This window comes from Poecilia reticulata, chromosome 3, assembly GCF_904066995.2.
Source record: "Poecilia reticulata chromosome 3, P_reticulata-male-v2, whole genome shotgun sequence".
Classification (NCBI taxonomy): Eukaryota; Metazoa; Chordata; class Actinopteri; order Cyprinodontiformes; family Poeciliidae; genus Poecilia; species Poecilia reticulata.
The window spans coordinates 21,697,481-21,711,263 of NC_088832.1; the positions used below are offsets into that span (position 1 = coordinate 21,697,481).

The window sequence follows — 13,783 nt, forward strand, 5'->3', positions numbered from 1 at the left end:
GATACCATATGACAGAATCTGTCTGATTTGCTATTGAGCATAAAATTTAATGTACCTAACATTTTAAGCAGAGAATGATGTTTATTATTTTAATAAAAAAGGTGTAAAGCTAAACTTATAAAAAATATCACTGTGTAAAGCTGTTTTAGCGTATATATTTCACGCAATTCACAATAATATGTCAATTGTTGACTTATTGTCAACTTTTACTGGTAAAATGTAATTCTAAAAAGCTTTTAAGAGAGTAGTGATGCACTGGACAAACAACCTTGCATTAACTGAAGTCCTCAAAAACTTGGTCACAACTCTGGCAACTAAATAAATATTAAATCCAGCATGTATTTTTCATTCTTCTTTTGACGTAATAACATTTTTGTTACAATAGATGAATGTCCTGCGCCATTGTCAGGCTCCTGACAAAGGCACTTTGGGTCTTTCCATTAAGAGAGCAATGAGTCTAAAGCAGAAAAACACTTCTAGCAGGTGCCTTGCAAAAAAAATTTAAATCGCCCAATTAGAGAAGCACAGAAGAAATTGACTGGTTGCCAGACTGCGTAGTCAGAAACTCAAAAATATGTTCTGTTCCCTTTGTGCATTCAGAAATGTTGGGACTTTTTATAGGTGAGGCAAGGTAAATATCTATATCCTCTGAAAATTATACATGCACGCTCATCCTTGACCAAAGCCTTGCAGGCTAACTGCTAATATAAGACACTTTTACAACTGGTTTGTATCTGACTTATGAACTTAGTAACTACAAGTATCAAGTTGTTTTGCTCAAGTTGTTGCTTTTAGCTGGTGAATTACATTATAACTTTCATAAATCCAATCAGCAACACAGACTGCATAAAATGTTCACAAAATCTGTCAAGTATGATTGTCATATTTACAATAACAAAGGACATCAGAAATCAGTTAGTTGTAAGGTCACATGTTTAACCCAAAGAAGGCGTCTCTTAAATATGCAGGTTGTTATAGAATGTATGGAGGAGATTTCATTAAAAGAGAACAACTGGAATCTCCAAATTAAATCTGTTTACTATTTACTGAGTGAGAAACCCTTTATCCTTGTACTCACCTATAGTACCGAGACTGAAGGTACGTCGAACACACCGCTTTGGACACGTGACTGGCTGAGCCGAAGTCTATGACCTTCACCCTGTAGGGCTGCCTCACTGGGTCCACCAGCATTATGTTCTCTGGCTTTAAGTCTGCATGAATCAGACCCATGCTCTTCAATTTTTTCAGAGCTGTAGCTACCTGCTGTAGCACAGGTCTAATCACCTTCAATGGCAGCGGACTGAACTTATTCTTCTTCAGGAAATCATACAAATTTTGCTCAAGCATCTCAAATACGAGGCAAGTGTGGCTGCGGTGCTGGAAGCATTCGAAGGCCCGCACCAGGTTGTGCTCATCAGCGTTCTCCCCACTCAGGCGTGCAAGGATCCCAACTTCAATCTGACCCTGCCTTGCGTATGAAGGGTGATTCTTCAGGATCTTCACAGCCACAACCTCCCCAGTCCCCCTCTTCCAGCACTTCACTACCTGGCCGAATGTGCCTCGACCCAAGAAATCTAGCACTTCGTAAGTATTCTTCATGGAACACAGGACTTCGTGCTGTACTACCTGATAGTCCCCATCACCTCCTCCTGTCCCTCCAGTTGCACATACACCCCCATGCCCTACACCCTGTTTGGAGGGGCCTCCCCCAGCCCCAACAGCCGTCGGCACAGTAACGGCTGCATTCCCCACATTCGTCGTTTGCAACATGGCAGGCAACATAGACAGTTCCTCCACAATCTGCATGGTGCTCCCTCGGTTATCCAGGTCCTCACTTTTACGTTTCAGCCCACATCGCTGAGAGCTGTCAGCTGAGTTCAAACTTTCACAGTTCTCCTCTCTGTCACCCTCCTCCCCCTCTCCTCCTTCCTCAGCTCCCCCACTGCAGCCCTCTCCCCTTCCCCCTCCTCCTGCTCCTGTTGCTCCACCGCTGCTCCCACTTTCTTCAACCGCCTGATGCTGCTGCTCCTTGGCCTGTGAGTCGATGGCCCTCGCCTCCTGTTGCTGCTGGGCCACAAGTGGGCCTGGTCCCCCTCTTCTTTTAACAGGCTGTTGTCTTTGTACGCCGCGAACCACAACTGTCTGCACCGGGTACTGCTGTCCTCCACGTGCTCTCAGGCCCACTGCTAAGTCTCGGTGCACAAACGAATGGGCTTGTTTGGTCGGGTGTGCAATGCCAACGGTTCTGCTGTTCAGAAAGGTCCGCGGATGTGCCCTCTCATGGTACACACAGCTGCTGGGCTCAACTTTGAGTTTCTTCACACTGCTAAAGGCACTTGTCTGGGTTTGATAAATGTGTGGTGGGTAGACCAAGACTTGTGAGGCCATACCTGCAAATAAGAGAACAGAGCAACATGTTACTAGTGTCCAGAATGGCATTAAGACACAACCTCTGTCAGACTGCATCAGGGCAGCTGAGGCTACAATCCTAACTTGCCACCATCAGCGTGTGAATGTGTGTGCGAATCAGGTTTATTGTAGTGTGAAGTGTTTTGAGGTCCTCTGGACCTGATAAAACGCTATACAAGTCCAGGCAATTTACAGTTTTAAGTGCATCCTTATTGGCAGCTGATACATAGTCTTTTATCAATTTATCTTCTTTATCCCTTCCTAATTGTATCAACTTTGTGATCAAATGGATCAGTTTTAAACCAGACGTAATATTTACAAGCTGTTATTAGTTGAATTAAAATAGTAGTAACCACTGTGCCGTTCTACGTGAAGCGTTCCATAGAAACACATTCTCTTTCCTTGAGATTTCTACTCATGATTACAGATAACACTGGATTGTTGTCTGTAGATAGAGACATAAACACTAATAGCTTTATTTGTTCATTTGCTCATGGAGGTGGAGGTGGAACTTTAAATATTACATACTTATTTCATAGAAGGAGTGCATGTAGAGGAGAGCATGACACCTTCAGCATTATGCCATACCAACTGCATTCCCAGCAACACCTCCACACAGCAGATGACTAACTTCACAAAGGTTTGTCTGACCTAATCCTGCCATTTTCATGCATCCTACAGCAGGTTTCTAGGCAACCAATTCTGAGAGGATAAGAGGGAGATAAAGAGAGTAGAACAAAGTTAAAAATCATCACTAGCCCCACATGTCTAATTGCACGAGGCATGCTTTATTCTTACACTCCTCTTTTTAATCGAAGTGTGTGTTTGATCGAGAAAAAGATCGCACTCAAATGAGACTTGTGGGCATATACGTGGACACATTTCGCTGCTTTTCCTAAAAGGCAATACAAACATCGCGTCTGTGGTGGCAAGTGCTCATGTATTATTCAGATTATTCAGGACTTTAGTCAACACAGTAAAACTGACATGACTCTCAATGTACTCGTACATCAAACACAAACTCCTTCCTAATGTATTTCTAGTTTTGCTTTTACCAAACTATATTTGAGACTCTCATCGATCCTGCAGAAGGTTTACAATTTGGCTGGTTTTAAATTACATCTGAAGATGAACCAATCAGACTTTTTCTGGCTGATATTGATTTCCATCGGTTTTTTTTTATCTTATCTGCTGGCTCTAATTCTGACTTATGCAAATGTTTCTTTTTCTAAGGACTATAACATATATAAGGTAAAAAATCTACCCATTTTCTCTGAGTACATCAGAAAATGAAAAGATTATAAGATTTCCTCCATGCCGTGGCATTTTCTATAATTTGTTAAATACAGCAGGCCTACTAACATGATCTGTTTAAAGGCCAAAAATGTTGGGAACTCTTTAGATATATTTAAGAAAGAAGGGAAAATCCAACCGTTCACTATCAGAGCCAATCAAGATACAATTGGCCAATTCCAATCTTTGGCCAATGGTTTGGTGCATCATGGTGTTACTCACAATAACTGCAATATGTGTTTCTTATTAAACTAATTTAATCAATAATAAAAAACAACCATAATGTGAAACAAGGTTTGTCAACTGGTCATTAACTGAATTTAGTTTGATTTTAAGGCACAAACATTATTTCACTGAAAACGAAATGCAGACTTGTTTATACGTTTGGGGCTTCTCTGTAATTTTTCAGACAACAAATGTGTGTTAGAGGGACTGATAGGCAAAAATAAGCAGATGTTGATGACCAGTTTTAAACAGAATGCTCCATTGCGATAACATGCGCCAAGTCTGCTTACATTTTATTAGAAATAAGTAAGCAGAAGTAGACTTGTATAACAGCACAACTCCTTTTTTGGTCTTTGCTGCACAAAGAAAAAAGGTCATCACCCTGTTTTGTGAGCTCAGCTCCCCACAGTAGCTTTGAGCAGTGACTGGATCTAATAGCGTAGATAAGTTTATGTCTTTCTATCTTGCATAAAACATAAAGGTAATCAAGCAAGGCCTAAGAGTGTTCTGGTCGTACCACAGATTTTATTAGAAGAAGCAAAGAAAAGTAGGGAAATAACTAGGGAAGCTTCATAATAATGGTCTTGTTCAAAAACCATCTTCAAAAGAAGGAGCATTACTTTAATAAGCATCTTCTATGTGCTGTGCAGCGCTGGAACTTATGACCTACTTTCATCTAGGGTGGGGGGGAGGGTGTATTCAATTTTATACAAGCTGCAAGTCTTCAGAAGCTTCCAAACTTTAATCAATACTATATTTACAAATCTATTTTTACTTTCTGGTATTCTTTCTGAAGAGTATCCTAAAATAAATTCTTGATGGAGAGCCCACTTGGGTTATTACAGTGCACCATCAACTTTCCCTTTCACTCTGTTCAAAGGAGCTTGATAAGATATTGTCTCGACAACTCTTTGCACAAAGACATGTAAGAATAATTCAAATTAATGCGAGCACAGCTCAGAAAAACAATCTGAAGATTCACATTATAAGATGACTGGCTACCCTGATTGTAGAGGCTGAGACAGAAAGCCTATCAGCATCACAAACATTTTCGTGAAGATAACTCTAAAACTGATGTGATGAGAGGCGTGTAAAATTTTACCTGGTAGCGTTGGTTTACACATTTGCAACACGTTCCCTCTCTAAAATATTGGTGTTCAATCTGGCTTCTCTAGTTTCCGTTGTTCTGTTTCAGCCAAATGTGAAAACATTTCTAAGAAATCAGCACATCCACTTCACCGCATTCAACCTCTACGAGATAGGCTGGTTAGGAAACCACATGAGAACATGAAGAATCTGGTCAGACTCAAACATCACAACTCCTTCCTGCCCCCCCATGCAGATTAAAAAATGCACAAGTAACTCCATTAATAAAGCTGAGGTAATAAGCCAAAGAAGTGCATCAATGTATACCACAAATGATTACAAATGTACATCTGCGGCTGACTGACATTTAGGACAACCCAAAAAAAGATGGTAGCCTCTTTTATAACAAAGCCAAAGCCACAATAAAAATGAAAAAAGAATGGGTTACCAACTGCCATACAAATAAAGATTCAAAATTATTAGAAAAATCTTAATTAAAGCCAATACAAGAGATAGTTCCAGATATTCCCGAAACAGGACACGTTATGGAATAACATGGACGTACATCAGCTGAGCTGAGCAGTTATGCAAAAGTATGCTAAACAATCACTGAAACAGCTAAGAACTCCCCAAACTAAGGAAACATTTGGCAGATAACTGCATGAAGGAAGGGTTCATTACAAATACATTTCAACTAATCACATTGAAAAACTATGACATTTTCACATAAAGAAACCTCAAATAAAAGTGTGATTGGCGCGAAAACTGTCTCGCATAAATTCCTTGTGCTTTTGACTCACACTGACATTTCATTACAACTATAACAAAGGTGACCTGCTAAAGCTCCTTCGCTCTCCCCTCACAGTGGGACAGAGAGTCGGCTGCAAGCTACCAACTGAAAAGTTAAGTGGATCTACTGCTTTTCTTTTGATCACAGCGTTGCTGTTCGTGTCAGTGACTGAGCCTCCGTCTCAGACACGCTGTTGCTTTTAAAAACTTTAAATGGGCTTCTGTTTCGCAGTCCCAAGGGCAGAACACTGGACAGAAATGTGTGTTTGTGTGTGTGTGTGTCCATCATAGTGTCATTTTGAAATACACAAGCCAAAACTATCTCTGATCATTGAAGGCAAAAATGTATATATTATATACATTAAATAGGTAATACAGTGCAAGGATTAGTCCTGTAAGTACAATTATAGATCAGTAATAAACAGCTAGCTATCAAGATTGAAATATCTACCTTTCATGTAAAGACAACAGGACTGAGTTGCACAAAGTGACTGTTATGGATTTCAAGTCTGTTTCAGCAAAGAGTTTTAAGTCACACAGAGGAACATCTGGCAGAGGGTCAGAGGTCTTCAGGACACATCCAAACAATTTACAATCCATTCAAGGTAGACAAGCCACACATGAGGGCTACTTTGAAAATCACTCAGTTCACTGAGTGCTTTATGATTTAAAAAAAACTGTAAGATAAGCTCTTAAACTCACCACTTCCCAACCTCTGGAGTTCTAAACCACACCGAAAGATAATAATGTACGAACTACCAAACACAAAGACATTTTGTGGACTTAGGGGACAGAAAACACTGAGAGCTCTTGACCAGAGAAACACGATGGAGTTTATAAGTTACATGTCAATTTTTACATGAACACATTTGCATAGAACCGCAATGGTTCCTTAAATGACTTGAATAATTTAATGAAAACAAGCAAAGCAAAATCTGTTGGCCTAATTCTTTGTTAATTGTGCAGAATGTCGTACTGTCCACCACCTATTTTTGGTCACGTTTTTCACATGGGACGGTTGTTGCCATTACACAACCTGCTTCTGTTTACATCAACTGTGGTGAAAAGAAAACCAGAGGAAACAGACACCAAACATAACAAGTTTAGCTCTCCGTCAAAACAGAGAGAAACAAGCATCCTCTACAGTAAATCGAGTTAGCTTAGCATGTTATATTATTAGAATATACTAATATATTATTACATTTTAAGGGTCATTCATTCACACTTTGCATATCTAAAACACAGTTGGCTAGTTGGCTAGTTGGCTGACCCTTCATGGTTATACTGTAGAAATGGGCTGTCAGAAAATATTTGTGGTATTTAAACTTCAACTTTTTAAGCTTGGTATACCTTGATACAGGTAACCAATGTAAGGAAATGTGGTCATGAGACTCCTATAAATAATATCTATAAGCGGAAGGTCACTTAAATTTATTTTAGCTTGATCAGGGATCCTGATCGGTCATATTTATTTGCAAGTTAACTGTTCCAAATGGGAATAGGTTGAAATAAAAAGACATTGGAAAATGTAATGAAATAATTTAAATAATCTGTGCGGTTGAAGAATTAATGCATCCATTTGTCTCTAAATGTGTATCCCAATACTTGGGTGCAAATAAAAACAAATGTAGTTGAATGTTTTGATTTATGGGTGAGAAATGGAAGAAGGAAAACTAGAAATGTTTTCATGAAGGTTGAAAAAAACAAAGTTAAAGCCTAACCCGACACGTTCTCCCACATGACATTGTTCATATTCTACAATTATATTTATTTTTGCAAAGATAATATTACATTTTTATGACAATTTACAAAGGCTGTCTATATTTACTAAAATTAATAACCATTTAGAGTCGAACAGCTTTACTTTATAACTCAAAGCAGAGCTGAGCTGCAGTGATCACCACAGCTTAGGTTATCCACATATCTGCGCTACAAATGTCTGCCATCTTACAACACTTTACAACGGGCCAATAAGGCTTTCACACTTTTGTCAGATGATCTGGAAAGCTGTCTGTGTGATGCTTTGCTGTCACACGTTCATCCAGAGTGCATTCTGCTATGCTGCGCTGCTTCCTTCACCAAAATCTGCCCTAAAATGCAGTAAGGCATGTCTGGCTCCTGTTGACCTTAAAAATCAGACCTAATGATGGAAGCCCTAATCCACCCCGATGCTGTTCCCATACTTTTAATACCACTCAAAGGTTACGGTCTTAGACCACATGGCCACAACCTATCTGCGGTGCTTTCCCTGAGTCTCGTGAACTTGGGTCTTTCGTACTCTTCGGATAAAAGGCTCCTTATTTTCTCAAGCATGTGACCTCGTGCTATCTTGACTGAGAAAGTCTGACATTTTCTGTGCAGTTTTCTTTTAGTGTCATGAGCTACCGTTTACTGAGAATGTCTACTAGCGTAGGAGTCCAACACTGATGATCAAAAATGTAGTGAAAGAGTCCTTTGACTGCGGTTTACTTTCTACAATAACATTATCACATTCAGAACTGCCTCAGCAGGACCGCTGCAAAACTACTAGGCGATAATGTTAAGCCGTTATCTCATAAAGTGATCACATGCAGAACACAATAAAAATGTTTTACTAAAACATAAGACTGTCTCTAATAAATGCCTCAACTCAAAGCAATAAAAATGGAAATAACATTTTAAAGCAACAAAGGCTTCGTGCCTTCTCATTAGCATCTATGCTTTCTGGAACAACACCCGAAACAATACAAGCACGACAGAAGTCCTTTCAGATGCACGTATGCTTCCAAACCAAATGTGATATATCTAGATCTGTTACAAATTCTCATCAAGTGAGAAACAAGACTCCTCCCTGTCCATCTTTTAAAAGCAACACCAATGCTATTGTTAGTCTCCAACATCCTCCAACAACGTATGAACGACTGACTGAATGACACGGTGAAATGTTACACCCACAAACAGGAAATTTTGATCGATCTGCAAAGCACTGATCACAGCCCTACATGAACTGATATTAAACAATTGCAGGACACGAGAGGCAGACGGCTGTTTTATCACGTCTGTCTCTAAACCAAATCACCTTGGGCGAGAAATGAGCAAATTACTGAATTGCAGCAAAATAAAGTCTATGAGCTGAAGTCAGCGCACGGCTCAGGAGAAAAAAGAAACCATCCAGAAATCACTTTTTGCGATCTCGGCTGGAACACAACACGGCCCTGTCGCTGTACTCCCCCTACAAACTCTCACTCTGTTTTGTTTACTGCTGTGCATCTGTAGGCGTCCGACCAGATGACATCACTCGGATAACAACTATTTACCCCTGCCTCAAGGCAGCTGATGACCAGAAGTTCCAGGCATTAAAATGACTGACAGGAGTAAACACATGCAAGTTGGAAAAGTACAGTGGCGGTAGCGACTTTCTCGACATAAGAGAGAGAGAAAAATAGCTGCATGTTTAAATGATCAGCCTATAATTAAAGCTCGAGTTTGAAAATGACTTCATGCCTAAATCCTCAACCACATTAATTCCAGCAAAACCCAAACATATCATTTAAGCTAAGCATGAGTGATTACTTTAGGATTAGGCTTAAGTTGTTTTTTTGTTTGGGATGCATTTATGTTTCCGAGGGCAGTAGGTTAAAAGAAAAACAGCTTAGAAAAACACAAAAACATTGCTTTTAGTTGTGTTTCTATGAGACATTGTTGTACAATGCAACTTAACTCTGTACTGGATAACAGCCACTGTCCCAACTATATTTAAAACTCAAATCCCCCATGATGTTAACCAGCATTTTAAATGAGGTCACCATATCTTTTTCTTTAATAGAAAGAGGCTTGCAAGCTCCACACTGTATTTCAGATATGATTTTAATGTTATTTTACTGTAAAGTCTATTTTAAAACATACCACTGTATCAAACACCTTGAGCGGGATATTAGATGGGTTAAAAACAGAATGTTTACCGGCGTGAACTGAGACAAAAATATGCTTTAATAATTCACTGACCTGTAAAAGACTGTGTGGCACCAATATCTGCTGTTATGTTTGTTTGCCAAGTTGGGCTGAATGCATTGAAAGAAACAGAAACATTTAGCTGAGGTTGTTATTTTAAATGGCCAAGTTAAGCTCACAATTGTTCACAATCCTGGCAGGTTTAACGTAATCCTTTAATTTCATCAACATGTTTCTTCTGACTGGAGGTAATAGTAATGTTTTGTGCTTTGAGTGGCCCAGCCAGGAACACAACATGAATCAAGTCGGGAATCCGTGGAGGAAGCCAAAGATTATGGTTATGGCAAGAAGGCCTTTCAGCCTCAAAGACCTGAAGTTCATTAGCAAAGACAAATCTTCAAAACGCCAACGGAAACCTGCAAAATGCTGCTCCGCACTTATAAGAAAGGCTTAATTGCAACAAAAAGTTATTTTCCATTAATTGCTATATATATATATATATATATTTTTTTTTTTTTATTTTTTTTTTTTTTTTAAGTTGATATTCCTACAACAGTATTTCATTATCTTTTCAGAGATGTCTGTCTCATTTCCTATCAACAATAATCTGGTTTAATGTAAATAACTTAACATGTAACTACTAATTACTTTGGGCCTATGTGGTTCAAGGTAAGCCAAAGATATATACATCTCATTTAAAACTTCCACAAACGTTCTTTACCAATATCCCTTTGATTTGAATTCCTTTCAATGACATGCCAGAGAAAGTGCTAGAGTAGTGAGTTTATACTTTGTTGTATGAAGCATAAAGTAATGCAGCACCGACTGCCTGCAGCCTGATAGAAACCTGCAACACCTCTGCGTCCGTCACTGAGATATATCAATTTGACTGTTTCCAAACATTTCAAAACCCGTAAAAAGCCAGGCAGCCATGGTGTTACGCCGCAGGGTCAGCCCATCACTCCCACAAGGTTCACCAAAGATGGCAAAGCTAAGAAGCATGCCTGTTAAGCAGCTGATTGTAGGGTCTGCCTGAGCAGATAGCCCAGCTAATTAACCAGCCAGTATCAGAATAATACATGTTTTACTTTATAAATATCATAGGAGCAAAAAGGTTTAATGTTCACTGTGATAGCCATTAAAGATGCCATAAAATGTATTAATTTTTTATTTACATGCTTACAATGTCCAAATAACAAACACATGTTAAATGACATTACTTTATCAACAGTGGGAATGATTGTAGCTTTTCTATTTTATACAAGTAATTATATAATGTAATACATTTATGTTTTACATATTAAACTAGTCTCAAACTGTTCTACATTCACTCAGGGCTGTTATACCCGAGCTTAACAGGTATACTCAGGTATACCCTCTAACCAAGCATATGTCTAACTAACCCATGCCTAGCTAGGAGGCATATAACATATATATATATATATATATATATATATATATATATATATATATATATATATATATATATTTCAGTTTAATAAATTTTTAAACTGAAAGTAAAACTGAAGTGAGAAGTTAGTTATTCGGATTACATTTGAATAATATTTATAAATAGGTCATTCTGTGTTGTGTTAATGTCTGCAATACCAGTTAAAATATGATTTTAAAAACTTCAAAATTTGTTCAGAAGTCTAGCATCGCTTCTGATAGGTAGTCTTTTCTGTGCCTGATTCAAGAGGTAATTGAAACAAAGTAAAACAGAACTTACCAGTGAATTCACTAGATCCATACTGTTCAACGAAGTTAGTTTTAAGTTAGATTAATCCATAAAATAGCTCTGAAGGGTATAATCACCAAATATCCGACGTGAAACATCGAAAACACAAGTGTCGTCGCCGTGACAACACTTGTGTTTTCAAGGCAGTTGCGTTACAATAAATCACCTTGGACGACATCGTCATCACCATTTGGCATGAAAGGGAAAAAATATTTAACTCAATTAAACACACTACTTAAAGTATAGCCTGTATTACTCACGTTTGACGTTGAAGACACATCCAAAATTGGTTAAGTTTACAGCTAAGTTATGACAGAGTAATACGTCACATCCAAACCTACGTTTCAAATGTTTAGCTTGGAAACTGACAGCTTTCAGTCCGCTACTTACCTTCACATAGAGTCACTTTAAGTATAATCCAGGGCTTCTCTGGGCATGTTATGGACTTATAAATCCATCCCATGCACAGTTCGCCTGCATTGCTGCCATCTTGTCCTAGACGACAGGAAGGGAGAGCTCGCTCTTGGTAACGCCACCATCTCCCACATTTCAAACATAAAATAACTCTTGCATATGGACGTCCGGGAGCAATACACCAAGTCCGGCTTGTAGCTACTCAGCTCAGATCCGCGTCCTTTCTCGTTGGGCGCCGTTGCCCATCTCTGAAAGGGTGCCCGTTACCCCCTGTCTAGACGAGCAGCTCCGCGGCCCTGCCAGCCTCTAACATGTCCCTTCTCTCTCTCTAGCAACTGGAAGCAAATGTTTGTGAACTGACGGCATCAGTCAGACCTAAGTAATCCATTGCAGATCATCTTAAAAATAGAACTCCCAGGTTTATTTGGAATACAATGCAAAACCGCCCAAATGCAGTGAAAGTACAAAATATATATTTTATAACATAGTTTTGATACAAGTAGAATGTAGGGATGTAGACACGTGGATATGCTTGGTTAAATAATAAGGTGCCCTATGTTCAGTATGACATGATTATATTACAAGAGCAAATAAGCAGCCGGCATTGCAATTTAAAACATGCTTTTACACTAAAAATGATAATGCTAAAACTTAGCATTTTAAGAAAAAACATAATACGAAGAAAATTAGATTGCTTTCAGCTTGGATAGCCAAAATTTTGTTACCCTTGTCAATAAATAAATCAATTAAAAAATTTCACTAGTTTTCCAACAGAGCTATAGTCTGTTTGATGGCAATATATGGGAAAATAAGAGCTATCAGACCACCTTAATTTGTCATTATGAGAAAGCTTGATTAAAAATTCAGTTTCAACTTTATTGGGCAAGAGTGTGTGCAGAAACAAAGAATTTGATGTGCACAAACAAATAATTTGATATTGGTTTTCAAGGTTTCACAGTGTACTTACATAAAGGATAAACATATTAGCTTTAGAAAAATATAATAAAATATACAGTATTTTACATGTATGTCTATTTTTGTTGCATACACCAACCTTTTTATTTTTATTTATGATATTCTGATGTGTGCAAATGTTAGGTATGTTTCAGAAATTAGCGTAAAGCAATAGGAACTGCTTTCACCTCTGTCAACAGCTAAAATGCTTTAAGAAAACATCTTTGTCAAAGGGTACAAATTAGTCACAAAGCACTCAACTGTGCAGCTATCAATTATGCTGTGTAGATCAATTGTTATAGTCTACAAAAATATAGCTGTGAATCTTCATCTGTTTTTATCCTTAAGGACAAAGCAAACATATTTTCCAAGCTTACACAATTGTTCAGTATGTAGCTTCAAAGACTAAAACCACACATATGATTAGGTTAAACATATAGAAGGAGTTATGTATAGGGAGCCTGTACGTAATTAGACAAATATATAATAGGTAATTGGTAAAAACTGGTTTGAGAACGGAAAAATAAAAACTAAATATGTCTTCGTGTGAACGACAACTGCTGTACTCTATTACTCTAGTCTGTTGGCCAGGCTAGACAGATTCGCTCAAGCGCTCTCTCTCTGTAGCTGTGATTTGCTTCCCCCTGTTGTCCAGCAGAATGATCAGTGTCATTTGGTGCTAAATTACTTGTTCTTGTTTGTGCTGAAGAGTCTCCCTTAATTGTAACGCATGCATTACATCTAACATATATCACACTATATTTGCTTAGAGAAATCCTACACTATAATTCATTCTAGGAGTGTGGTTTCATCATAGTGATTTCTCATCTTAGTGCAATTTAACCAAACGGGAATGTAAAACATAGTATATCAAAATGATTTTAAAAATATGAATGGCTTTTTTTAATCCCTAATGCTGCAGCCAATGCCTTTATTTTGAAGAAA

The 13,783-nt window shown here is 38.3% G+C and overlaps 1 protein-coding gene across 4 annotated transcripts in view; it reads right to left on the bottom strand.

Annotated features, from left to right (window-relative positions):
- Window positions 1-12,223, bottom strand: part of hipk3b (homeodomain interacting protein kinase 3b) — a 42,073-nt gene extending 29,850 nt beyond the window's left edge. For 2 of the 4 annotated variants that reach the window (XM_008405886.3, XM_081605228.1), the window contains exons 1-2: window positions 11,861-12,223; window positions 1,079-2,390 (exon numbers count right to left, since the gene is read on the bottom strand). In XM_008405886.3, coding sequence (XP_008404108.1) covers window positions 1,079-2,390; window positions 11,861-11,933 — 1,385 coding nt within the window. In that variant the 5' untranslated portion in view covers window positions 11,934-12,223. Of the gene's footprint in view, window positions 1-1,078; window positions 2,391-11,461; window positions 11,583-11,730; window positions 11,825-11,860 lie in introns of those variants that run through there. The other 2 variants (XM_081605226.1, XM_081605227.1) reach the window with 2 other exon arrangements.
- Between the last annotated feature and the right edge of the window lie 1,560 nt (window positions 12,224-13,783).